Source organism: Sesamum indicum, linkage group LG4 (assembly GCF_026168435.1).
Source record: "Sesamum indicum cultivar Baizhima isolate 11 linkage group LG4, ASM2616843v1, whole genome shotgun sequence".
NCBI classification, from domain to species: domain Eukaryota; kingdom Viridiplantae; phylum Streptophyta; class Magnoliopsida; order Lamiales; family Pedaliaceae; genus Sesamum; species Sesamum indicum.
In genome coordinates, this window is record NC_142660.1 from 12,021,986 (window position 1) to 12,049,686 (window position 27,701).

The 27,701-nt window shown below is 36.3% G+C and overlaps 3 protein-coding genes and 1 long non-coding RNA gene across 11 annotated transcripts; 3 read left to right on the plus strand and 1 right to left on the minus strand.

The window, feature by feature from the left end:
• Positions 1-873: 873 nt before the first annotated feature.
• On the plus strand, positions 874-4,509 carry BOB1 (HSP20-like chaperones superfamily protein). Its single transcript, XM_011077692.3, has 6 exons — positions 874-1,412; positions 2,582-2,754; positions 2,905-2,953; positions 3,088-3,254; positions 4,012-4,095; positions 4,192-4,509. The coding sequence occupies exons 1-6, from the start codon at positions 1,037-1,039 to the stop codon at positions 4,228-4,230; spliced, it is 888 nt and encodes a 295-aa protein (XP_011075994.1). The 5' UTR covers positions 874-1,036; the 3' UTR covers positions 4,231-4,509.
• Positions 4,510-13,514: 9,005 nt separating this feature from the next.
• Positions 13,515-16,749, plus strand: LOC105160363 (CCT motif family protein). The gene is made up of 4 exons (XM_011077693.3): positions 13,515-13,884; positions 15,297-15,806; positions 16,064-16,207; positions 16,385-16,749. The coding sequence occupies exons 1-4, from the start codon at positions 13,789-13,791 to the stop codon at positions 16,475-16,477; spliced, it is 843 nt and encodes a 280-aa protein (XP_011075995.1). The 5' UTR covers positions 13,515-13,788; the 3' UTR covers positions 16,478-16,749.
• A 2,535-nt stretch (positions 16,750-19,284) lies between these two features.
• SDG29 (SET domain group 29) lies at positions 19,285-26,888 on the plus strand. Of its 6 annotated transcripts, XR_847703.3 has the most exons (24): positions 19,285-20,190; positions 20,354-20,409; positions 20,510-20,723; positions 20,973-21,101; positions 21,197-21,265; positions 21,353-21,421; positions 21,533-21,624; positions 21,723-21,815; positions 21,926-22,061; positions 22,272-22,377; positions 22,486-22,585; positions 23,005-23,129; positions 23,726-23,871; positions 24,077-24,181; positions 24,677-24,741; positions 24,903-25,107; positions 25,296-25,382; positions 25,513-25,569; positions 25,643-25,732; positions 25,867-25,953; positions 26,062-26,136; positions 26,245-26,345; positions 26,456-26,619; positions 26,697-26,888. XR_847703.3 is itself a non-coding variant. In XM_088879451.1 (23 exons), the coding sequence occupies exons 1-23, from the start codon at positions 19,285-19,287 to the stop codon at positions 26,544-26,546; spliced, it is 3,204 nt and encodes a 1,067-aa protein (XP_088735577.1). In that variant the 3' UTR covers positions 26,547-26,888. The 6 variants fall into 6 exon arrangements, 5 of the variants coding, with proteins under 5 accessions (XP_088735577.1, XP_011075999.1, XP_011075997.1 ...); XM_088879451.1 differs by having other exon boundaries at positions 26,456-26,888; XM_011077697.3 differs by having other exon boundaries at positions 25,299-25,382; positions 26,456-26,888.
• On the minus strand, positions 24,664-27,694 carry LOC105160364 (uncharacterized). 3 transcript variants are annotated; one of them, XR_016065107.1, is made up of 4 exons: positions 27,423-27,694; positions 27,168-27,293; positions 25,855-26,053; positions 24,664-25,109 (listed from the first exon to the last, which is right to left on the minus strand). It is a non-coding gene; the product is annotated as an uncharacterized LOC105160364 (long non-coding RNA). The 3 variants fall into 3 exon arrangements; XR_016065106.1 differs by having other exon boundaries at positions 25,855-26,020; positions 27,423-27,693; XR_016065108.1 differs by lacking the exon at positions 25,855-26,053 and having other exon boundaries at positions 27,423-27,686.
• Between the last annotated feature and the right edge of the window lie 7 nt (positions 27,695-27,701).

The window sequence follows — 27,701 nt, forward strand, 5'->3', positions numbered from 1 at the left end:
GACAGAAAGTGAGTGTAAGGTATGAGAAACTTAATTACCAAAATAACTGCACAATGTTTCAATTTATAATTAGTCGTGGAGCCAAATCCAAAGTAGTTAGAGCAAATTATACACCATTAGAAAGCTACTCATGTGTTAGTTGACTAATAAAAGAATTGGATTGAGATTGGACTTGTCTGGAAAGAGTTATGATCGTTTGAAAGGGTCTTATCTAGTCAACCCGAGATTCTGACAATCTGTTACTTGTTGTTTGATAAGTTGACTTCAGCTGATCTAAATAGAATTAGTTGGAGTTTTTTTGGTATGATGTCATGTACACAAGTGTTGTATCGTCGTAAATGTATGTTGAGTCATTCTGCTGAATTGGGCTCGTTTTTGGAGCTTAACAAATTAGTAAGGACAAGTAAAGTCCCTATTTGATACTTTGCTCGTGGATTGGTCGGATCAGATCTGTTGGGCCTGCTTGGTGGAGGTCCACCTTCTCAACTTTGGGTTTGTAAAATACTTGATTGGCATGAATTATACTTTTTCTAATTTTTTATCATAATAATCAACTATGAAGAAAAAAATAATAATTTGTGCTATTGGTATCTAATATGGGACCAATGACTCAAAAACTGATGTGCCATGTCATGCACGATTATCTTATACAAAGGGAAATAGTTGTGAAAGTCCACGGCCCAACTACCATCCTAAATGGGCTTTCCCCCCCAACTACCATCCTAAGTGGGCCTCCCTCTCCAACTGGTTATGTCCAATATAATTGGGCCCAATACTTTGAAAGTAAAAACCGAGCATGATATTTCAACTGCAACTGTAATTCTACGGAAATCCAAGGATCTTTCTGCAATTACCCATAAGATTAAAGGTCTTCTCGAATTCTCCTCTGCCTCCGAAGCTTTCAGACATACTTCCCCTCCTCGCTGCATCTCCTTCCATCTATATACTCATTACTTTACGTCTCTTCTTCTTCAAAATTGAAGTTGATCAAAACCCTAAAGCTCGAATTTTCTCCTCAATCTCAGAACAACCTCTAATGGCGATACTCTCCGACTACGAAGAGGAAGACCATAAGAAGCCGTCGTCATCGGCGGCGTCAGCGAAGAAGCCGTTTAACGCCGCTCTCGATCCGTCGGACCCGTTGGGGTTCCTCGAGAAGGTGTTTGAGTTCGTTGCCAAGGAGAGCGATCTGTTTAAGAGCGATTCGCTGGTGGCGGATGTGAATGCTGTGGTCAGAATGGTGAAGGATAAAGTGGAGGCGGAGGAGAACAAGAGGAAAGAAAGGAAAGTTGAGGGTGGTAAGGTGGAGAAGAAGATTAAGGAGGTTGAGGCGCCGCTGCCGCCGAAAAAGGAAGAGATTATGGAGGAGAAGGGGAGTGGGAGTAAAGCGGAAGAGGAGAAGGGGCCTCGAGGTACTCTTTTTAACTTCTGTTGAGAAGTTTTACTTTCCCCATTTTTTTGGTTTCACTTGAATCCTTGGTTTGCATATAAGGTAATGTTCTTGTTGTGTTATACATGCTTCTTTTAGATGTAATGTGGGTTTGGCATTACCTGTTGGAGGTGCAGATAATGGTGTTCTTTTCATAAAGATTGATCCTTTTGATGTATATGATATTTCTCGATAATCGCCTTCTCCTCTTCTATGTTTTAACTTTACGAAGATGGAAGCCGATTATTTATCTTTGATGTATTTTAGTCCAAGGATTGAACTTAAGCTTCTCTTTGTTCATGCAATTGCCCTACTTGTCGGTTAAGAATTTCAGTCTCATGCTAGATCAAATGTACGATCGCTAAGGTGTTTGCAATAGGTGTCATTTATTACATCTAGAATTCTTAGATGCATTTATTAATCGAAGTAATAAAGCAGGTTCATTATGGCATTGATTTCGACGGGTGCTGGGATGAAAACTTAATCGGGGTCTTTTGCTTTTCGGCTTTTTCCATATATAGAATATCAAATGTCTCATTTCAGAGTTATGGTTGTGGAAATTTCTGTTGAGAAACTGAAAGTGAAAATATTGGGGTTGTTCTTGTGAGATGTACACCATCGCACTCCATGTAACCATATCAAAGGTGTGTTTGGTTGTATGAATATTTTTCTCATCTGATAAAAAGCATCTCAGGCACATTTCAATTATAATTATTATGTGTTCTGTTTTCTTTCTTATGTAAGCCGATCAACTACGGTCATTACACTCTTATCTCATCCAATCACAAACTCAAGGCAAAACAAAAAAATAGGTTAATCTCAACTGAACTCATATGAGCTCATTTTTTCTCACTTAGATGAGAGGAAATCACAAACAAACACAGCTTGTATGTTCAAGATGTTGAATTTCCATTTTACGTGCTAACCTGAAGTGTTAATTATGTGCTTTTATGTAATGGCATTGTTTTTTGTGATTTTATCTCAGTTGAATTTGTTGGATTTGTTTATGCAGTTTCTTCTTTTGATTTCTAATTCTCAAAGATACACTTTTCTATTTTCGGGATATCTGAGCTTGACTATTCCCACTTCTTTTATGAGCTTTTGTTGCAAGACTCTCTATGGTGCCTGACTCCTTACATGGTATCTGAGCAGCACCTAACAAGGGCAATGGCCTTGATATGGACAAATACTCTTGGGGCCAATCTTTACAGGAAGTTAACATTTCTGTTCCCTTCCCTCCTGGAACAAAGTCAAGATTCATTACATGTGAAATAAAGAAAAACCATCTCAAAGTTGGGCTCAAAGGACAGCCTCCAGTTATTGATGTAAGTCCTGCAGCATCACTTTTTGCAATTATTCTTCCTGTCTTTGTAATTCAACTACTCAGCTCCTGTCCATGTATTTGCCTAACTAATCAGCACTATTGTTGTTGTCCATGTTGTTCAAGTACACTCTCAAATCGTTTGTGTTTGCAGGGTGAGCTCTATCAGCCTGTCAAGGTAGATGACTGTTTCTGGAGTTTAGGTAGGCATGCTGAACCACAGAAATAAGATGTTCCCCGTGGATATTTAGTTTATCTGTATTCCTTTTTGAACGTCGAAACATTGGTAACTGGAAGTCGGAAATTATTGGCCAACTGATTAGTCAACTTCTTGCAGAGGACCAGAAATCTATCTCTATTCTCCTAACGAAACATAACCAAATGGAATGGTGGAAGTACTTGGTGAAAGGTGAGCCTGAGATCGACACTCAGAAAGTAGAACCCGAAAACAGCAAATTGTCTGATCTGGACCCTGAAACACGTTCGACTGTGGAAAAAATGATGGTAATACTTCAGTGAGCCATTTTCATATTTCTGATATAATGACCAATTTGATCTTAGACTATGCAAATACAATGTGTAGCATTGCTGGTTGATTTTGTTTGGAAAGCGTGTTAATTACTAATTCTCAGGTTGCCAATCTATGTCCATGTGCTCTGTCATTCTGACCAGATATAATTGCTATTCTCCGATTCATCTGAAGCACCTAATTCTATTTTGCCTGCTGAAAGACAACTTTTTAATAAGACGTGACTCGCATTATGCAAATCTATCCAGAAATTGGACTTTTAATGGGCTTGAATGTCAGTAACACAAAGAGAAAGGTTAACTTTTTCCTTTTTGGCAGAAATAACTATCGGTCCAGAACACTACCTCTAGACTGAATTTAGTATCTTGACTCAAATGATTCAGATGTACTGACTGATTGGGTGCCTGTTATAGTTTATGAGCAATTCTGGGTTTCCCTTCAAAACCAAAGGAAAGATTCTCCTTAATGCTTTCACAATAAAATCGAGAAAGTCCCAACACACTCTAGACTTCATTCATGCCCATTCCAATTTTCTGGCATGGGGGTCATGAGATCTAGAGGGATTAACCGAACATATTCTCCTTTTGCCGGAAAATTTCCAGTTAGCCTTCAGAGAATCCTAAGTTCCTTGCTATTGTGCTGTTTGCTTTGTAATTCTTCCAGTTTTATAATTTCTTTCTCGACTCTGTGTAACATTCAACTTTTTGCTGTTTCTTAAATTATATTCCTCAGTTTGACCAACGCCAGAAACAAATGGGCCTTCCAACAAGCGACGAGATGCAGAAACAGGAGATACTGAAGAAGTTCATGGCCGAGGTTAATACGGAATGATAAATTCTCTAGCCTAACACCCTCTCCAGTATTTGTAATATTTAAAAATTTTTACTGATGTAAACTTGTATCGCTTTGCAGCATCCTGAAATGGACTTTTCCAGGGCCAAAATCAGCTAAGGGAGTGGGCCTCCTTACAACATTCTGTCATAGGATACACAGTTGGATGGGAGCAAACTGCATAATATAATTTACTTGATTCAGTTGCTTGTTGCTTGAATTTTCCCTGGTTTTCATTTTGAAGACTCTCATTGCTTCTCCTCTTTTCGACTTGCTCTGTGTATACTTTTTCATTAGATGGGCTCTGCAATTTTCCCCTACTGTTCAGATTAAACAATCAGGTTTTATGTCGGTGGGTTTAATTTTGAGTAATTGGAAAGTGTGATCCTTAAATCGTCATTACCGCTTTATTTGTTCCTTAAATTCACTAATTACGCTAATCTCAGCTCTAACACTGTTGCCAGCCAATGAAAAGGAAGGGTTATCAGTTGTCCAATATCCTCCTCTGGAACTACAGAAACGACACCAAAATCATTTTCTGAATGTCGTTTCAATCAAAAGTAGTGTGGATCCTACCCCATCCCATATTGTCCATTTGCAATAAATGGAGTCACAACAAACTGGCATAGCCAGACAGTGATCCCTTTGGTTTTTCTGCTCAACTTTAACTTTTCCTTGCACATTGTTTTAGCCCCTCCCTCCCAAAAATATGTGCATATTTTTATTTTATTATTTTATTTAAAAAGGAATAAGAAATATACCGGTTCCCTATTCTTCAGAATATAAATACATATATACTTTAACACAAAAAAGGAAGAATTTTAAAAGATAATACCAATGTGTATCAGTCACTACGTTCTGCACATTTAGAGTCCGTTTGGTTGTGTTTTCATTTTTATTTTTATTTTTCAACAATTAAAAATGTGTAGAAATGCTTTATTGATTTTTGTGCGAAAATTGAGAATATGTTTGGATTAGTTGTTTTCAAATATATGTATATATGTGTGAGAATGTTGAATATAGGTATATGTATTTTTGATGTGACAGATAACCAAATTGATTGAATATGTGAAATTATAAAATAATCAAAATGAGTCTTGCCATTTGAAATAATTTTAATTGATTTGAAACAAGAAAATACATAATGACAAGATAAGACAAGTACGACAAACCCATGTGACCTATAATTTCAAAAAATTGAGAATTAAAATCGGAATGCATTCTCAATGAAAATGACTTGACCAAACAAAATCTCAACTACCCAAATAGTGAAAAGTGGAAAAAATCTCATTGAAAACACAACCAAACAGACTCTTAGCTATTTATTCTTTCTTTTTCTTTTATTTTTTTTAAAAAAAATAAGTGGTTTTAAGAGGCATACCTTGGGGACTATAGACCCCGGACAAGAATGCTCATAAGTCATTCACTACAAAACAAATCAAATTCACTGCGTTCTGATCAAAAATAGTTCGTCCTTATCAATTGAACTAAGAAACATAACCTAAACTACTTACGACAATAAACCTATAGAACAAAAGGACGTGAGGACAAAAATATCGTGGAAAACAAAAATCATTAATATTAGAGAATAATACCCTAGTAAGTTGCTAAATTGAATTGTAAGCATATAGATGTTACCATCGTCTGGAAATTAATGCTTCAACTACTTTGGGCATTGATTGAAAACAACAAGATTCTCTAATATATGTAATCCATAACAAATGTCATGCTTATAATTGGACAATTAATTAAATAGAGGGACACACACATATATATATTATGTATGTATTGTGGACAACATTAATTTTTGGCTTGTATCATTGATGTCACATCCATCATACATAAAACAGTCTATCATGAAAGGACTGGGTGCGATTTAGCTTCTTATGTTTGATTGAGAAGATGGAAAAACAAACTCCCAACCCCCCCCCCCCCCCCCAAAAAAAAAGACAAAAAAGTCTAATGAGAATGATTTCATATGAAAATGAGTTTGGAGCAAAAATTAAACAAAGGAATTTGAGCTTTTTCTTTTATATATATTTTGACATAACTAGTGGACATCACAAATTACCCCTTGTACAAGTTTTGTTAGTATATGGATGACACCAAAATGTCTATATGTATTAAATATATTTTTAAAAAAAAAAAATAATTTTTGGTTGAATTACTAAAAAAGTGTGAGAGGAAGTGAAAAGATTTGATGATATACATGAAAAATTTTATTTTGAGTTAATAATTAATAATTCTACGTATAGATGTCTATATTATGAAGGGTATTCAAAAATATGAAATTGATTTTTATAGAACCTCAAAATACCGAAACAACACAAGGATCCAAACATTCTTTCAGCTTGATTGGATCGCATCCGACTTGATCCGATCTCTACCCACAATGTCGATCACCCAATATTTGAAATATTGAGATTAAAATATATGAATCTGTATAAGTACGAATAATTGACCTTATAAATATTTTAGATCAAAATACTTTTAATATGATTAAATTTAATTTGAACAAGAATTTTTGCAGGAATATTTAATAATTTGAGCAGGAAAAAGAGAGTGGGTTCCTAGTTGTTTGTATATTGGTCTTTTGTAGGAGTAGTTGATGAAGGTGAGTGGTGGTTTTGTCTCATTATTGTCATTATTGTGATAAAAAATGGGAAATGGGAATTGGAAGTGACATCTTTTGTGTCTTGTCTCTACAATGTGTCGGAATCACATCAACCCCCCAAACACACACACACACACACGCAAGAGAGTGCCCCAATGTGGAAACCTCATGCCTTCTACTCTAAGCGTTTTTTTTATGAAATGTATTTACTGGGATTGGAAGAAGGGCGGCAGGCAGGCAATCAAACTTTATTCTTCTCAAAGTTGTGCACACTATTATTCTCCACTACCATCCATTCATCCATGAGAGAGAGAGAGAGAGAGAGAGAGAGAGAGAGAGAGAGAGAGAGAGAGAGAGAGAGGTGTAAAACCAACAAGGAATTCGATGAATTAGGGGCGTGTGTGTGTTGAAGTGTAGTGTACAAGAGAAATTGTGACTCCCTACTTGCATTCACATTTGTCTCTAATTCAAAATGCTTTGATTCCACACACGTGTAATTTGTGTAATATTATAGCTAACTTAAAAACGTTGTTACCACTACCACTACCACTACCACATGTATGTTCGTTTGGAAAAATTCTAATTTAAATTAAATTTAGTTAGATCTGAATTAATTATATATATGATTGATGTATAATTAATCACATAATAAGTATATTACACTTACTTTATAATTGATATGATTCTGTCATTTCTATGCATCTGAATTCACCACAATAATAATTGGTTTTGTGCCTTTACAACATTTCAATAGGTTTTTGGAAATCCTAAATTTGAATTGAGTGTGTAATGAAGAATGCATGTATGTTTGGTTGTTGTCGTTTTTGGGTGTCCCAAATTATTCCCATAAAAACCAAAAGAACTACTCATGAGGAAAATGAGAGCACTCCCACTCCCACTCCTATTCCCACTTTCCTCCACAATCATCATCCTATTTTCCTTCTTTTTTTTTTCACATTCTTGAAATTTTATTTGAGAATAAGGAGAGTATTCTTAATTGAAATATGTATATGTTATTATCATCATTATTAATTATTATTGTTCTTGAAACTCAGCTTCATCTTAAGCAAATTCAACGTCGACATAAGTTTAATTCGACAGAATCAATCAATCACATAATAAGTTTAAATTTACATTTTTTTATTATCAAAACAAAATTCAATTTGAACAAGAGTTTTTATGGTTTACGATGATTGTTGTTCTAGAAAATTCTAATCCACCCAAAATAATTTTATATTAAAAACAACAAAATTATGTTAGGAAGCGAGAATGGAGATAGACAAGTAATTATCAATTGTCCCTGTCCAATTTAGTATCCCATAGTACGTGTCCGAATAGATGATATGTAAAGAACAAAGAATGATGCCAAACCAAAAGAACTGATCATCATAAGCTGTATATGTATTTTTTGTTTTTTGTTTAAATTTTCTTTTCTCTTTGGTATAATTCCTGATGTGGAAATTTAAGGTTGTAAGAACATGTAAGGACGTACGCCATTTCGCATTCCTCCAAACACCACATTATACATCACACAAAAGTGGGCATATACTCCACCCATCCTTACTTCAAATTCTTCCCCTTTTCCCCTCACTTTACAGCTCAATTCCATGAACATCATATTCCCATTTACAGCTTTTAATTGCATGATAATTTAAAACTATTTGACCCTAATTAAGATTGCTAGTTTTCCATTAGTGGGATTCTGACATTCTTGATTTTTACAAAGTCAAATTGCATTGGTTTTTATTGTTGAGGGATGCCAATGGATGACTTGATAATTCACCTCTTTTTGCTCTCTTTTTTTCCCCTCCTTTTATTGTGGTGATTATTCTCGTGTCGACGGGTGATGTTTTATGGTTGATATTTAGTAATGATTCGAGCTAGTTCAGTTTAAAGTAGTTGTGTGATTGACAATAATGTCTTTTAGTAGATAGGTGAAGTCGTTTGGCTATTTTTGGTACTATTTTATATAATTCGGGCGACGGTCGTATTTTTATGTGAGGTTATAATGATAGCCTTTCACTTAATTTAGATCATTACAAAAAAGAATTTAGTTCAAGAATAGTCAATACTCTAGTTATTTTTTTCCTTTCTTTAATCCGTTGAAAAATTTAAACGTGACGAATATATGAGTGGGGTCAGATTCGAATTGAACCGATCCAAATAAATCAAATTCAAAATGAGTTCAAGATTATGGGTCAAATTAGGTTAGGTTAAAACTTTAGTTTATTTGAATTCGAACAGGTCCAACTTAAAAATCATATATATATATATATATATATATATTTTCAAACTGCCAACTAATTTTGTCTACTAATATTTAATGGGTCGAATCCAATTCATTCAGAATGAACTGAATTGAGTTGGATCCACGGATCTTTACCCATATAGCCACTGATGAGAAAAAGCTACCAATCATATCATTGAACTGGCTCTAGCTAGAACAAAAGTGCTTATTCTTGCTAATGACGTTGCCTAGATGGAGTTTATTGAGGAAGGAAGAAAGAATTTGACAACTTTTTTGTAGCTGAATCTTTTTGGCGAACACGCTTTTAGGTCAACTAAGAAGCTTATGGAAAGTCTAGAAAAATACACTTTCTGTAGAAGCTTAAGGGCCAAGTTTCATGATTGCACCAATCACAATTGAGAGAGGGGATGCCTTTTACTTTGTGCAAAACGACAAAGTACTTAGATTTATGGGCATTTTTTGCTACAATATTTTATATTTATGGGGAATAAATAATAAATAAATAAATAAATTTGGGGAAAGTGTAGGACAGGACCTTTTGTCCCCCCTTTTTGAAGCTACTACATTCTAAATTCTATGTACCTTGCCTTTCTTGTTTTCTTTCTTCGTTTTTTTTTTCTTTAATAAAGGAAAAAGAAAAAAAAAAATTTTGAGTTGCAACTTTTTGATAATGGGCTAACGTACTCTATGACGTATTTTAATATTTTGGTCATTTATTAAATTATTTAAAATTACTCTCTTAAAAATTTTTACTTTTGATGTTTTATTTTATGTTAATTTGATGTTTTAGATAATGATTCAGGCTAGGGTTGTATAGTTCGATCTAGAGATGTTTGGGGTTTGAGAAAAAGGAACAAATTATTGGAATTACTGAAAAGTTCTCAATTAAGATTTCTAAAAACTTAAGTCGAGTAGACGAGAGATCAAGGAGAAGATGAGCAGTGTTCATTAACTAAAAAAAATGATGTACCTTGGCCTAATACGGCTCTGAAGTACTTTTAGGGCCAATTGTCTATACAAGTATGGATCCACTTACCACAATCTCCGCCTTCTAAATGTGGAGTGATCGACGTTTATGGTCCCAAGTCAACGGGTCGGGTCAGACTGCGTTCGACCTGATCCGGATACAAAATGCACGAATCTTTGTCTCATTAGGATTTTGGTTAATCTTTTCATTATCTTTGTTGATAGATCCCCATCAGACAATAATGTAAGTATTTTTTAAAAAAAGAATTATAGTGCGACGCTAAAATTATCAATAATTTTGATCCGAGAGTAATCCTGTTGATATGGGTATAATTATTTTTTTCTTCCCATTTGATGTTTTTGTTTATGTTAATTCAAAGTTTTAGACAGTGGTTTAATTTTTTTCAAAAAAATATTGTCTAACACACACCAAAAAAAAAAAAATCATTAGTTTTAATCAGACATTAACATTATAATAAGTCTTGTTAAAATTCGTTAGCGTTAGCTATAAATTCTAGTAAGAAGAATCAAATTAATGAGATTTTACCCAAATGATAAAGCTGAGACAGTCTCAGTACACGTGTGATACTATTAACTTGTCTATTTATAGTAATTTACAGTTGACTTTTAATAGTTCTATCAACAAATTACTCTTGATGTCGTCATATTTGTAATTAATTAATATGATATAATATTATTTTAATTTAATTAGAAGAAAGTGGTGATAAGATAAGATAAAATGATGAGCAATAAGAATAAAGGGTACAACCCTATGGGCTATGATTAAATTCTACCTTTCCTTCATAAACATCTACATGTGAACATGTTTAGCTAAAAATCCCTACTACTTGATGTTAATGTTCTGTAGTCACCATCAATTGTACATCTTTTCAGCCCTCAATGTTTAGATAATTGCAGAAAAATTCTGCAATTATTATTATTAAAATCAATTCAAACTCGGAAAATGAATGATAACATAAGCATTTTATAGCAACAATTTTGTATCTTCTCTTTTCATCCATGTGTTGTACAATGTCGGAAATTATTTTTCTCGTTGGCCAGCCAAGATAATAGGACTATGTTTGGAGCGACTTTGTCAGAACTCAGAAGGATCTACCCCGTTTAGGCACGGGACCTGACGGGTTGGATCATGTAGCCTCGATTAAATATTTTCAAAATATAAAATAATATATTCTTTTAACAAAATACTACCATGATTTTATAAATACGAGACAATAATATTATTGAAAAGTTAATTGTTTTTTTAAAAAAAATTGTATTTTCATGCTTTAGACTATAAAATATTAAAAGGACTAGAGTTTCGGGTCAGCTTCGAGATACTAAGAGGGGGACCCACTCTAAAACAAAGATCTAATCCGAATCTATTGACATCCATATTTATTGTTTATGATGAGATATTATTAATTTATAGTTTATTTTATCATTACATCATTCTTGATTTATTTTATTTTTTAAAAAAGAACGATCATAAATTGTATCAATCAATACGAATTAAACTAATACTTTTTTTTTTTTTTTAATGAGAGGGACTTTCATGCTAAATGTATATATATAGAGAAATAACTTCAATACTTGATATTTAAAAATAGAAAGAAACATAAAAATAATAATTAAAAAAAATAAAAAGGAAAGAATCCAAATAAAACAAATTGTACTACTTACAAAAAGAAGCAAAATCAAACAAATAGTACTAGTTTGAAAATGGCCCACCACTTCCATCTGCATCCAAAGCCATTATTGATGAGCTATGTCCTGACTTATGGGCCTCATCATACCCCATCTCCTAATTATATACAAATTTGTCGTTTTCAATCAAATTTTCAAATTATGTAAAAGTTGGTATGGAGAAGTCATTTTCAGTTATATAATCGTAAGTTTGATTTCTTATACTGTATTCACAAATAATTTATAAATATAATTTAAAGAATTATGACCTCTAACATGTAAATGATCATTAGAGTCGAAAATTTTGATATAAAAGAAAAGGAAAAAAGGGATATGAAAGTGGAAGTATTTATAGTAATAATGATCAGTATTTGAGGTAGTGATAAGTCCATTAATTTTTACCAATAAAAGGGAAATGCTAAATGTGGTACTTGAAAAGTTTCAACACTAGTTGTAGTAAGTGCAATTGCAAGTTTGGTTTTAGTACCCATATTTGCCTTCCACACATCTCAATGCTTTCTATTCCTTACACTTAAATATTATTTTATAAAAAGATTTTGTTAAGTTTTTTAATCAATCTAAAAAATAAAATATCATCAACTTGTAAATTTGATTCAACTATATGTAACCAATAAACATAAGCTATATTATTAAATAATATATAATATCGATAGGGGAATACAAAGTGTAAACTTTAAAAGACAGGTCTGCCCTCCAAAAATATATGGAGAATCCAAAACGTCAAGAGTTCATGTTTTTATGAGAGGGTCGGTTCGGCCTGACCCAACGATCCGATTCATTGCCAGCTTATTCTAAACTCATCAAATGGTCATTTATCAAACACGTGACTAGTACGGACTTTGGCGCATAATTTTTTGTAAACAGATGAAGGGTCCATTCGACATGTATGTATTTATTATGACCATATTGCACTGCAACACTATAACCTTATAAACTGACTTTGACTTCAGAGAATGTTAATTGAAGGCCACCTCAACTAACTTAACGCTTCATGTTTGCAAGCTAATCATATTCATTCAGAACGACATATTCATTAAGACTCGTACGTCGTATCAACAACAGATCATTGCTAAATTACCATCAAGTCATTTTTAGATCACTGAGAACATCAACCACAATCAAAGATATATTTAGAATTTATTAAAATCATCGTATTCGAACCGAATCCGATTGGAATGGACAATTATGGATCTAAAACTAATTATATTCCACTAACCCCAAAGAATTAAAAATTTATGACATATATCAATAACTAGAAGACGACAAATTGGGCACAATTACCGTCTAGATACATTCCTGTATTTCAACCATCATTCATGTTCGTCCACAAATCCTTGGAGACCCTCAAAAATTTGAATTTCAGTAAAATAGTTGAGTTTATATTTCATATCGATTAATGTAAAAATAATTATAATATTTCATGTTCAATAACATTATTTATCTGTCAACGAGGCATAGCTCAATTGACGAAATTGAGGCCCCTAAACTGTAGAGGTCATGAGTTTCAAACCCCGTCTTATGCGTAGGATATTATGTCTACTAAATTATGGAAATCCCACTCAAATTCGCACGTCCCACGACATTTGAGACATTTTTTATTTTGAACCCACTATCTCAGAACGGTTGGAAATTTCATCAATAAATTAATAATTTATATTTTTAAATATTTTTACATATGCACCAAATGTGGCGCATGCATATATGAAATAAATCAAAGAAGAAATGATATATTATATAAAAAAAAAGAAAGAAAGAGAAAATCATGCAGGTTCTTGCGTCATAGTATTTAATTTTACCTTGGGACATAAATTTGGTGGAGGATGAATGAGTGTAAGAAAATTGTTCAGTTTCTGAATGGAGACCAAAACAAACACTCCAAAGAAGCCACCAAAATCAGATTCCTTTTCCAACTCGCTCGCTCGCTCTCCCTCTCTCTCTCTCTCTCTCTCTCATCGACACGCTTGTTTCTTAGCTGCTTCTGCAGCTGCTGCTCTTTTTTTTGGGGGGCCTCTGTCTGACACCTTTAAAAGGCCCCCTTCCTCCCTTCAATCTCTTCTCCCTCAATCTCTCTCCTCTCTCTCTCTCTCTTTGGGAGTGTTTACAAAAGAAAAGAAGAAAAAACAAGAAAGAGAAGTGAGAGTAAATGTATGCAGAAACAGGGCTAATGTTCCCATACTTCCACAACTTCCCTCAGCAGTTTGAAGACTTTTGCTGCTCCCACAAGCCCAATGCTTCATCGGTGATTAATCTCTTCTTCATCTCCATTAATTTTTTTTTTCTTTTTTGTGTCTGAAATTAGAATGCACCAGTTTTCAGGTCCTTCCCCTGCTTTTCGTGAGTTTTAATAGTGATGATGATTGTTTTGGATTATTTGATTTTTGGAGTTCAAGTTTCTGAAGGTGGGTTGTTGTTTCATTTTCGTTTTGGGGGGGATTTAATGAAGATTTTCAAGAATCTTTTTGCTTAATTTCTGATGAATTCTCAACATTTTCTCTCATGTGGAAATGCAAAACTTGACTTACTTGAAAAAGGGAAAAGGAAAAATCGAAAATGATATTTTCTGCCAAGATTCGATTTATCGCATAAATGGAAAGCACTCGGGAGTTCTTTACAGAAGAAAACAAATGTTGGAATTCGATATCACAATCATTACTTCCGTGTTCTTCACTCACCATCCTTATGCCCTTAGCTCATTTTCCACATACACAAACTCCTTTTTTCTCTAGTTTCTATCTTCCATGTCCACTCCACCGCACTTATGCTGAAAAGTTGGGGGAAAAGCTAAAGCTCATCTTTTCTTTAACAGTTGTAATTAAAGGGTTCTTGTTTTTTTTTCCAGTGGGATTTCCATTTCTAGCAAAACAGCATTTCTATTTCCCTTAAAGTGTTGTGATCCAAGTGTCTCTTGCTTTTCATCTGCTACACCCTATGCTATTGGACACTTTCTAGAGGTCGGTTAGTCTTCTTGTTTACACATTGAAAATCTTGGGCCTGAATGACAGACAGCTGAACATTTTTTTGAATACTTCCAATCATTTAGGATGCTTTGTCTGAAATCTAAACTAGGTGACAATGTCTAGTGGCCAATAATGTTCTCCGTCTGCTTCTTTTGTCTGAATCCGTGTAAATTTCAATTTTCTTACTTAGCCGCCTCATTTTGTAGTATATGAATGTATGCACATATATTGTTTGGCAGCTTGAACTTCCAGAACAACTTGTATCTCTCCCTATTGGTGCTTCTTTGTTCTGGTAGCCAAGCTATCGATTAGGCTGCATTAGCATAATAACCAGCTTAAATAAGCAGCAAAGCATGTGTTAACAAATTTTCCTGTTAAAGTTTTGTGTAAGTAACTGAGAGAAGTTGGGAACTTGTACTGTTTTTGTATGCTGCCATTCTGCAAATGTTATACACTATCCATCGTGCGCATTTCCGAGTCGTGTTTGTAATTACTCTAATAGAAAGCTGCATGCATGTAGCGAATGCTGGTTGTGTAATGAGGATGGTTCATGTTTACCGACTTATTTACACCTGTGATGAGAAGATGAAACATTTTTCTAGCTAGAATCAATTTCAGATTATAGTAGTTGTGTCGATATAGATATAAGTCCTCATGCCACTGCAAATCCCTTGTTGTCTGAATCTTAATCTAGGGCATATCGAGCTGCGTCATTCCGACGTCCACGGTATCGGATTACAACCTCTGGGCAGAAGGAGATCTATTCAAGGCTCCTGAACCTGTGATTGAAGAACCAGCCATGGGCCTTGATCCAGTGACGGCTGCCATTTCAATGATTTCTTGTGGAGAAGATGTTATGCCCACCCAGTCGTTGGCCGTTTCAGATATTGAATCGTCGATTCAGAGTGGGCAGCTCCTCAGTGAGGTTTTCTATGAATGCAGAAAGGATCTTTTGGCAAAGGAAGGGAACGAAACGCCACTCTCTGAAGTCCTCAACATCAAAATTTCCACCGACGAAAACCTGACTGCTGATGAGAAGTTGGTTGCTGAGAGTCCGTTCCAGAAGAGTATTAGTTCAAGTTGTCTAAGGTCAATGGAGTGTGTGAACGAGGCTCCGGTGAGGCCAAATTTTCTCGATTTTCCTGTTATGGACTTTGGGACTGCTTACGGAATGCGAAGAGCATTTAGTGAAGGAGACATAAAGGTCAAGTTTACTAACTCTATACTCCCTTCTATCTAATCATCACACGTACAAAAAAAGATATGTACTTGAGTACTTCTAAACATATAGCTGCAAACAAATATCATCGATGTTTTTGGGCAAGATGAGATCTTTCTCCTAATTGAACCATACACATTTATTAGTTCCATGACAAAGTCTACGAACTGAGAAATGTTTAGATGTTTCTGACCTCTTCGACAGGATAGGGCAAGGTGATTGATTCTGAGTTTTTATGACAGACTCTTGGTAATGGAAATATAAACTTCCAATCTCCAATGGAGCAACCTAAAATTGTGAGCACTTTCACTTCTGAAGATCGCAAGGAAAAGCTGTCCAGATACCGGAATAAGAAGTCCAAGAGAAATTTCGGCAGAAAAATCAAGGTATATTTTAAAGGGTTTTCACTTCCGCTGTCCCAAAAGCCGAGAGCAAGATTCTAATTTCATCAAATTGTAGTTTTCTCTTTATAATGATCTTAAACGATGCTTTTGCTTGGTACTGGATGTTTTAACTCTTTGGAACTTACTCGGGATACACACTTGTGTTTCGTTTCTCTTCAGTACGCGTGCAGGAAAGCTCTGGCTGATAGCCAACCAAGAATTCGAGGAAGATTTGCAAAGACGGAAGACAAAGAAACTTCCAAGAAACGATGACTGCTGCTTGTACGAGAAAGACTAAGTTTTTTAGGAGTGTAGTACTTAGACTTTTATGAGGTAAAGAGTGTAATCCCATGGTAATGATAGTCGTCAGTGTTGTGTTAATGGAAGCTTTAGACAGGATCTAAATAAGCTTGACCTCACGAACTAGTTTGCATCGTTGTAACCGCAATAATCTCCTATGTAGATCATATATATGCTCAGCTAGATTTGTACATAATGTTTGTTTAGTAATGAAATAATAAAAAATAAGATGTATTTGTAGTTTCCGATGTTCCGTCATCAAAATCCTTTGCAAGATTGCAGGCTATACAGCTTTTCTGGTTGATATTTAGGACGTATGCCAATTTATAGAAATGTACGTGTTTGGAAGTTGGATCTCATGTAGCAGTAAAACCAATGTCAGATTTCAGAAACTTTAGGTCATAAATAAGATTTCTGTACATCTGCAGAAGTTTTGATCATCAGTTAATGTCAGATTTCATTCTCCGCAGCTTCACTTTAAACCTGCAAATATGTCGGAGGCTTGCTCTAGCAAATTCGAATCGATCAGACTTGTTGTATGATTGGTATATAATTTAAAAAAAAGTAATTAAAATTACATGATAAATGTATTAATAGATTCGAGTAAACCTGATTTAGGTAGAAAACAATTCTTGTTATGAGTACCATGGGGCTGGGCCCAAAATTCTAGCACAGCTTTGCTGCCAAGATTTGGTTTGGGCTTCCATCTGTAGGCCCTTAGTAGTGCTTTTCAAATGACCACCCATACAGAGCAGGTTTGGTGGCAGCGGACAACCTCAAAGCCACGAACTAATTCTCAATAATTCCATTTTGTGACCATTTCAATGCTTAAAGACTTTGTCAAAATCAAAAGAAAGCGAAAGAGAAACAGGGCAAGTTCATTTGCGGTTGTAGAGGAGCGAAGCCAATAGATCCCAGAATTTTGAACAAGGACAGCACTTCATATAGAGTGCCCTGTTTCCTTCTCGGACTTGCCAAATCTTGAATCCAAGTCGGAAACAGAGTTTCTCTTCTACAGGTTGGTGTTGCGGTGGTGGAATGTTTTTGCCGCCACCACCACCACCGCTCGTTACCCCTAATCTGCCCACCCCTTGGCGCAATTTGAACCAAAATCGACGTCACTCAATTTCTCCATCCTCCTCCCGCGAAATTGAAGTAAAAAATAAAAAATGAAACAGAAAAAGAAGAAGGGATTTAAGTAATCAGTATTCTACTCAATTTAGTGTTTTCATGAACTTGGGACTATATCAGAAGAAACAAGAATTCAATGAAAAAAGAAAAAAAGTTACCTTTAAACCACTTTCCTCACCTTTTATTCTCTTCTCAACTGACAAAAACATAACTACTAGTATATGTGTGTGTATATATATATATGTGTACCTTATCATCCTCTCAGCCACAACCACCACCGCCACGACGGTTTCTCCTCCTACCACCACCCACCACGATGGCCCGCCCCAAATTTGCCTCACTAAAACACCTACCCCTACCCGCATTTGACCAAGCATCTACATTTCGGGCACCTACTACACGTCCAATTTCTTTATTAAATTATGCTTCTCTACTTGAGGTTTGGACCTAAATGGAGATGCCAAATCCTAGTCCCTTTTCCTCCACGCTCAACACCACCACTGTCACCAGTGCTACAAGGCACTGCAGCCACTCCACTCATTATCACCGCCCCAAGCACCACCACCATCGCGGTGCCCGCTCGACTACTTCCTCACCCGACAACCGTCTGCAGCCCGAATCATCAATCGGAATCGGGCTGTATGTTCCAGCCTCCCAACCTTCAAATACACACTAATTTTATTTATTTATTTTACTCATCGCCCCTTTTCTTATCCGTCCGCCGGAAAACAAATCCGGCCAATCATACAATTTCAACATATATATATATATATATTACAGAAACTCGAAATTTCCAATCTCATTTAAATCAAATTTAAATTTTGGTCTCTAATTTCTTCCACGTTAGACGGAATTATTCATGCAAACCTATAGTAATTCCAAAAAAAGAAAACAAAAAAGAAATCTACAAACATTTTAGTCCAAGTTTCTTGGAACACACTCCTCTTTCTCCAGCATCTGCAAAAATAAATAAATAAATAAAACAAACCTTAAAAAAGCCCAATGCCATGTCTGTACCAGGTTGCCACCATGTCTATAATTCTCAACATTGGGCTCTCAGCGCCCGCGGCGCAATTTAGCATTACATTGTTGCTATCCCCGCAATCATAACGCCGAACCTTCCCCCTTCTCTCTCTCTCTCTCGCTCTCATTCCTTTTCAGTTTTCTCTCTCTAGAAAAGTTTTTCCCCGTCTATACATACACCAGTCTGTATCTATATACCAACCTTAACTACATGGAATTAGGAATTCTGCCGCTCCAAAAATTTTTATCCTTTATTATTTATATATATAAACTGGCCTATACATACACTTTGATGTATCTATAAGTATGCGTATATAAAATTATACTCTTTATTTTTATCTTTCTCTCTCGTCGACTCACAGAGCAGTTAGAGAGAGATGGTTTTGGAACAGAGATCCCTATTCTGATTGTGCTTCTCTCTGAACGCCAAGAATCGTGAATCTTCAAGTAAAGGAACGATTTTCTTCTATTTTCGTCATTTAAGTACGAATTTGCGTTGATTGGCGGTGGAAATTTATCTGCTTTGACTGTCTGTGGAGGTTTCGTATGCTGTTGGAAGACTTTGTAATCGTGGTTAGGGTTTTGAATTGAGTGAATTTGGGTGATTTTGGGAGTGTGCCAGGAGGATGATAATAAAGAAGAGCTTGAAATCGGTAATGCCGATTTTGAAACGGTGCCGAGTCCGAGACTCGGCGGGTGATGACGACGAGTCGTCGACCAATCGGAAGAAACGGAAAATTGCTACTAGTTATTATCCTCTGCATCTTCTTGGAGAGGCTGCCGCTGGTATAATTCCATTCAACAGCTATGGAATTCACAAAATCCTCTCTAACTCCGGCCCCGCGGATATTGGAGGTGACAGAGACGGCGGCGCGGCTTCGGAACCAAGGTGTGTAAAGTCAAAATCGAAGGAAGTCTCCCGGCCACCGCTAGTGAGAACTTCGAGGGGGAGGGTTCAGGTGTTGCCGTCACGATTCAATGATTCAATTCTTGATAATTGGAAGAAAGAGAAGAATATTAGTAAGAATGCGGCAAGAGACTCTGCTTTGGATACAGAATATTTACCTGCCAAAGAGAAGGATAACAAATTCAGCTACAAAACCCCGAGGATTCGTGGGGATGCAACCATTAGTAGGAAGCGGAATGAGGAGAAGATAAATAGCTACCAATGTCGTAAATTTTCGCCATTGTCAGAGGATGAGATAGCAGAACTGAGGAATGACGGATTCAGAAGTTGTGATGTTAAGAAGTATATCGGTTCACGAGATTCATTGACGACATTACAGGAACAGTTGGAGGACGATGAAGAGCTGGAAGAGTATGTACAAATAAGCGGAGTTGATAAATTGTATAGTTCAAAGGATTTTGTTGAAGGTGACGTAGTGTGGGCGATATCCGGGAAGCATTGTCCTGCTTGGCCAGCCATCGTGCTTAATCAAGAGTCCCAAGTTCCCCAGCAAGTTTTCAACTTTCGTGTTGCTGGATCAGTTTGTGTCATGTTCTTTGGTTATTCTGGAAATGGAACACAAAGGGTAAAGGGTGACCCTTTTTTTTTTAATTTCTTTTTTCTTTTTCCTTTTAAGCATCGGGTAGAGTGTGATTTACCTTTTGTTTGCTTGCCATCCCTAACCATCAACTTAGTCTCAAACTTAAGAAGGTTGAAGGCATTATTTTGATTATGTCTTTTCTGAGCAGGATTATGCATGGATTAAAAGCGGGATGATATTTCCGTTTGTAGATTATGTAGACAGGTGCTTTTGTTTTATTCTCTCTCTCTCTCTCTCTGTTTCATATGCCTTCTTAATACAAGGAAGATGTGAAGTAGGCATCAGCATGAATTTGTTGGTTTAGATTTCAGGGGCAGACTGAACTTAATGATAGCAAACCTGGTAATCTTCGCTCTGCTATAGAGGAGGCATTTCTAGCAGAAAATGGCTTCAACGAAATGTTGATGGTTGAAATCAATGCAGCAGCTGGCAATTTGGATTATCTTCGTTCTCTTACAAGAGGGGTCTTCGAGGCTTCTGATTCAAATCAGGATCAACATTGTGACTCTGTGGAACAGGTAAGTTCAATTACATTGCCTGCTTAATGATTTTGCTGTTAGAACGGTAGTAACTGTATCAGTTTACCAGTGAACTCAACATGTCTTTTCTGGTGTTTGTTGGGAACTTCAATTACAATCCCTTCACTGCTCAAAGGCATGCATCCAATTTCCTTTATGTTTGAATATAGTTAAAGTAAATAAAGAAGACTTCCAAAGATGAACTTCATTGCCTTATTGATACAGAATTAAGAAAAAATAGTTTTCTAGCAGGACATACATATGAAGAAAGAATCACGATCTTGTGAAGCCTGTGGCGTGAGCATGGCACCTAACTTGTCAAGGAAATCGAATAATTCGGCTGCTGGTACCAATCGTTTGTGTACTTCTTGTGCCAGGGTTTGTTGCTTGCTTTTCCTAACAAAGTCTTAAGTCATCCTCCAGAATCGTGCTCTTTCACGGTTCTGTTAATGATTACTCCTTTTCTGTTTCAGTTAAAGAAAATGAAACACTATTGTGGCATATGCAAAAAGATACGGAATCAATCAGACAACGGAACTTGGGTAAGAGATCATGTTTAAGCTCTCGAAGGTTTCTTTCTGTTGATATGTTGTTTTATTTTCCTAATGTGTCATTTTACTTAAATTCAGGTGCGGTGTCATGGTTGTAAAGTTTGGGTCCATGCAGAGTGTGACAAATTTTCAAATAACAATTTCAAGGTTGTCTTCATGCCCTTTATTTTTTCCTTCCTCTATGAGTATCTTTGTACAGATCTCTGTTGAGAATCTTGAATTTATTGATTTATGAGATACGCTATTTGCTGGTTCTAGGATCTGGGAACCAGTGATTATTACTGCCCTGAATGCAAAGCTAGGTTCAATTTTGAACTATCAGATTCAGAAACTGTGCAGGTTAAAGCTAAGTAAGTTCTGCTGCTCATTTGTCTTAAATGTGTCTATTTTTGTGGTAGTACTTGCTCTTTCACTTCCCAGTTTCTGAGAAGTATGATTTCTGGTGCAGAAATAACAAAAAGAATGGCAAATTCGCATTGCCTGACAAGGTTGCTGTTGTGTGCTCCGGCGTGGAGGGAACTTATTTTCCAAGTCTTCATTTGTAAGCATCAGTTGCTTTTCCATTTCCATCACCTTTTGATATTTACAGGTCCTAAAGGATGATTCATTTGCTGCCTAAAAGCAATAATGCTATCTTCTCCTCTGTTGCAGAGTTGTTTGCAAGTGTGGGTCTTGTGGAGCAGAAAAGCAGGCACTCAGTGAATGGGAACGTCACACTGGTTCCAGAACTAAAAATTGGAAGTCTAGTGTCAGGGTGAAAGGTTCCTTGATACCTCTCGAACAATGGGTCTGTTCTTGAAGCTGATCTTTCATTTTCATATTCTGTTCATTTTCCTGGAGCATGCATGAAAGGGTTATACCCATCACGTATTGTCCCAATGGTTTCCAGTTTAGGTGACTGTCTGCTGACAGAAGATGTTTTTCTTTCTTGCTAACTGACTTTTTCCGGATTTATTGCATCAAAGGCATCACTTCTAATAGAAATTCCCCCTCACAGATGCTACAGATGGCTGAGTATCATGAGCGTAGTCTTGTTCCTGCTAAATCTGTCAAACGTCCTTCTATCAAAGTGCGGAAGCAGAAGTTGCTTAACTTCTTGCAAGGTTCTCTCCGAAGTTTTGACATTTAAATTTGGATTAGATGCTTCATTCCGCCATATCCACAGCAGCATGAATACACTGAATTAACTTACTGTTTTCTGTTGGTGATAGAACATTATGAACCTGTTCATGCCAAGTGGACTACAGAGAGGTGTGCAGTGTGTCGATGGGTTGAAGATTGGGATTTTAACAAAATAATAATTTGCATTAGGTAATCTCAAACTTTGCTCCATAACATTTTCCATGCCGTCAACTGCAAGTTCTAGAAATATATTGTTTCACAATTGAAGCTGCTTTTGTTACATGCCTGGTTTCCGGAAATGTTGTGTGACTAGATGGTGGACAGTTGTTTTTCAATTATCATAGGTGTATCTCTTAGGTGAACTTTGATCTCCTAGAGTTAATTCCGGCTATTGAAGATTATGCATGAGGTAGATTGGTCAACTTTTTTAGGGACTTCCTGATTTTTTTTTCACATATTGGAGGACTCTATATATATTTTGAGCTAAATAAAAATCATCAATCATCTTGATGTTTTGTTGGTTCTGAATATTTGATTAGGTGTTGCATCATATTCTTCAATAACACGCTCCATGTAAGAAACATAATCCTGTTTCTCTCATTACTCAGATGTCAGATAGCTGTTCATCAAGAATGCTATGGCGCAAGAAATGTTCGTGATTTCACTTCATGGGTCTGTAAAGCCTGTGAAACACCTGATATTGAGCGGGAGTGTTGCCTCTGTCCTGTGAAAGGCATGAATCTTACTTCAATCACTTAAGTTTCCAAAATTAGGAATAAACTCATCATATAGTGACACAGTTGCTTGTTTCAGTCTACTGATATTATTGTCCGACTTTTATTTATTAGACCTGAGTATTTGATCTAGGCCTTCTTTTTGTGGCATCTAAGTCCAGTGTCACTGCTGCTCCGCATTCTTTGGTATGCCTCATTTGTCAAAAGTTTTGAAGAATTTTTAGTTGGGAGGAGACGTGAAACAGTGGCCTTGTATGTGCTTATATTTACAAAAGAAAGTTATGGAAGGGAAGAGGAAAGCAACAGAAATGCTTTGATGTTACTGCAATCTGATTGCATTTATTATAGTTTGGCACTGTGGTTATTATTCTGTGCCTCAAAATAGTCTGTCAGACTTACCAAAGAGAAGAAACCAGTACAAACAAAGAAAATTATAATTTAAAAAAGTAGATATTGAGTCCTAATCTGTTATAATTAGACAAATAGCCCATTATGTTTGAAAAGTGTAATACTTAGTGAAGCATGGAAGGCTGAAGCATATGTCAGTTTTTCTCAAATGATATTCTTTTTAACTTATATTTTCTCGGAAATTTAGGTGGTGCGCTGAAGCCTACAGATGTTGCACCATTATGGGTTCATGTTACTTGTGCTTGGTTTCAACCTGAAGTTTCTTTTGCAAGTGATGAGAAGATGGAACCTGCTCTTGGAATATTGAGAATTCCTTCAAGCTCTTTTGTAAAGGTTCTGTTGTTCTCTCTCTCCTGCATCATTTTAATTTTCAATTGCTTCCGTAAATGAGTGATATCTATTCGTTCTCTCGATCCCTCTGTTTGATTAGATTTTAATTGACTCTCTTTTCCCAAAGGAAAATGATTTTATGTTCATATGCTTTTAGAATTATATCCTCATCTAATTCTGGATGTTTTCCTGATTCCTCGTATTTCAGATTTGTGTAGTTTGCAAACAAATTCATGGTTCCTGTACACAATGTAGCAAGTGTTCCACCTATTACCATGCAATGTGTGCATCAAGAGCAGGGTACCGTATGGAGGTGAGATAACTTGATTGACAATTCTTTTCTTTTCATGACCCTTTGAACTAGCAGGAAATCTCATTTTAATGTAATGGATTGGAATTTGGACATTGACAATAACGAAGTTGACAGTTAATCTGATTTTGTCCCTTACTATTTATCCATAGGAGTTCGAAAATGAGGTTTGGCTCCAAGTTGTTCAAGCATAGTGGTTTAGAGTTTTATTGTTTCCATTAGGATCAGTCAACTTGACTTGTCAATGGGCTTATGGGTGATTTAGATTTTAAGAGAAAAATGATATTTTTGCTACTTTGTTACTTTTCTGGATATTTTTTCACCTGTGTCTATGCACAATTGCTGGCAACCAATTTGGGGTTGGTTGTGTGCTTTTATTCTTATGCTGTAGAGTGAAAGCTGTATTAGTTGCCAAAACAAATCTCCACTTGTATGCCAATTGTGCCTTAATGCAACCCAATGAGAGATATGCTTCATTAACTGTGTTGTCAAATGCAGTTGCATTGCCTGGAAAAGAATGGGAAACAAATTACAAAAATGGTCTCATATTGCGCCTATCACAGGTAAAGTTATGTGATGTTTCATCTTTATGGTATTCCTTTCTTTTGTTTGGTCAAGGAAGAGGTGGTAGGGAATTTTGAATTAGAGAGGACTAACTGGCATGCTAAACTAGACCTACCTCATTTGGCAGCATCATTGCTCATTCCACCTATACTTTTTGCAGGACACCTAATCCAGATACAGTTCTGATCGTAGAGACCCCTAAGGGGACTTTCTCCGCAAAAAGCATGCTTCAAAGCAAAAGGCACGCAGGTGCAAGGCTGATTTCAACAAGCAGGTTGAAACTTGAGGAACCTACTTCAGTGGATATTGAGGAGGTTGACCCATTTTCTGCTGCAAGATGTCGTGTCTTCAAAAGAGCAAACAAGGTCTGTACAACGAAATATTAGTATGTGCTTATTTGTTAATTCTATATGCATATAGACGGAGTAGGAAAAATGTAAAAGGTTTAACAATCCTGTGAAGTAATAGTGATTTTATGGAAAATGCAATTTTTAATAATTTGTATAGCGTCTTAATCGTGTTCTAATATTTCCCATGTTTTCTTGCTTCCCAGCAGACGAGAAAGGAGGCCATTGCGCATCAAATTATGGGACCGCGTCATCATTCTATGACTGCAATACAAAGCTTGAACGCGAATAGAGTAAATCTCCCTACTGAGCTGCTTTTTGGATATGTGCTCTCAACCTGTTCATATGAAACTACACTACGAGAATCCTTGTGTATAGCTTATCTGAAAACCAACTGCTTATTTTTTTTCTTTTCCGGGACAGAAAATAGAGAAGCCTAGGATCTTCTCCACCTTCAGAGAGCGACTTCACCATCTACAGGTAATATTTAATTGTTGAATCACAGGCTTGAACATAATAATCTAACCTTCTTAATTCTCATCTGCCAATCCAGAAAACAGAAAAGGATAAAGTGTGCTTTGGTAGATCTGAAATACATGGATGGGGCCTCTTTGCACGTAGGGACATCCTAGAAGGAGAAATGGTATTTGCTTTCACTAGTTATTGATCTATATTAATTTAAGACCAATGCAGAAAAGTATAGGGTGACATATCATTTTCTGCATGTCAGTAGTCATATGTGAAGGGACTTGTAAAATTTCATACCATTATGGCCAGGTTGTTGAATATCGTGGTGAGCAGGTCAGACGCAGTGTTGCAGATCTTAGAGAGGCACGCTATCGTACAGAGGGGAAAGACTGCTATGTAAGATGATCTCTTCTAAATTTGATTTTGTGCGACATAATTTCATTCCCCTTCCGCCCACACCAACCTGCAGAGAATCAATCTGAAGTCCTGAAATTTCCTGTTCAGCTATTCAAAATCAGTGAAGAAGTTGTGGTGGATGCTACAGATGCAGGAAATATTGCTCGGTTGATCAATCATTCGGTAATTACTGTTGAGATTGGGGTTTCTTGTATATCTTGCGGCCTCCTATTATTATGATGCTTCGTCTTTTTGGTTTAGATCTTAACTACTTTTACCTCATTTCTCCAGTGTATGCCTAACTGCTATGCAAGGATCATGAGTGTAGGTGACGATGAGAGCCGGATTGTACTTATTGCCAAGACAAATGTGCCTGCCGGTGATGAACTAACGTACTCTCTCTCTCTCTGTTGTTACATGAGTCAACAGATGCACGTAAATTTAATTACCAAAAGGAAGACATAGCTAGATCTCTTAGTGTTTGTTTTGGTGCATTTGCCAGGTATGACTATTTGTTTGATCCTGACGAGCCTGACGAATTCAAAGTCCCTTGCCTGTGTAACGCTCCAAATTGCAGAAAATTCATGAACTAAGCAACAACACAGTATAACCATTGTTTTCCTTGAAAGGGATCCTAACCATCTTCGGTCTGCACCAGACTCACCAGTTAGGTCACTAACTTTGTAAATTTTTTTCCGCTTCAAAGGAAAATGTAATTTTTTTTTCCCATTTGTTTCTTCTAGGATATTTTATATAGCCAACCAACGACAGCCTTTGCACACCGGGTGAAGAGCTTCAGGCATTTTTATGGATGGCAGAAAAGCAGCACATAAACCGTGTTAAAAATGGCATTCAACTTTTTCTTATTCTTTGACAGAGAAACAAAAGAATTGTTCATTACTTTGTTAAACAATGCTGCTTCCCATTCTTTTCCAGTGATGATGCTGCAAAACAGCCTCAAGAAATTGCAAAAATATGTAGCAGAATTCGCCTTTAAACACGAGGGATTTAGACATTCTCACACCACTCTGACAGCATAAGCAAAAGAAGAGAAAAGAAGGGAAGAACCTAATATTGGCAATTCGACACTCCAGTCTCGAATCAATATTAAGAAGAATGACGAACAATGGAGCAAGTACCTATATCCATTATCAATTTCCAGTACGGACACACAAGAAATGAACAAAATTTGATTGAAAGAAGACATAACTCACCAGTGTCGTTCAGAGCAAACTCAAAATAGTCCCCCGCTCAGCGCTGCATCGCTATCAAGTCCATCACCGCCTACTCGAATTCCGTTAACAATTCTCTTTTTCTTTCTTCTTCCATATTCTTCTATCCTGCATCATGCACTCAGTCACGGTTTTGGATCCACAACTTTAAAACGTACACAAATCACAACCCTTGTCGGCAGGCAAATATTGGTTGCAAGCTGAGCCTGAGATTAGAGAAAAGTACATGAGAATTACCTCTTTCCTTTTCTTATTATTGAGATTTTCCGCAGAGACCATTTCCCATGGGTTGGGTGGAAGTTCTGGAGCGCATAGTAACATTGTGTCTTCTACCATATTTCAACAATCTGCGTACTATGCCTTCTCCTCACCCTATTGCCTCTATTTCACATAAACAGTGCTAAAATCAACATCCATAAATGTCAAATTACATTAGAACATCACCACTTTCCTTTATCTTACCTCCTTTTTTTTTTCTTTTTTTTTTTTTTTGGGGGGGGGGGGGTGCCCTTTATG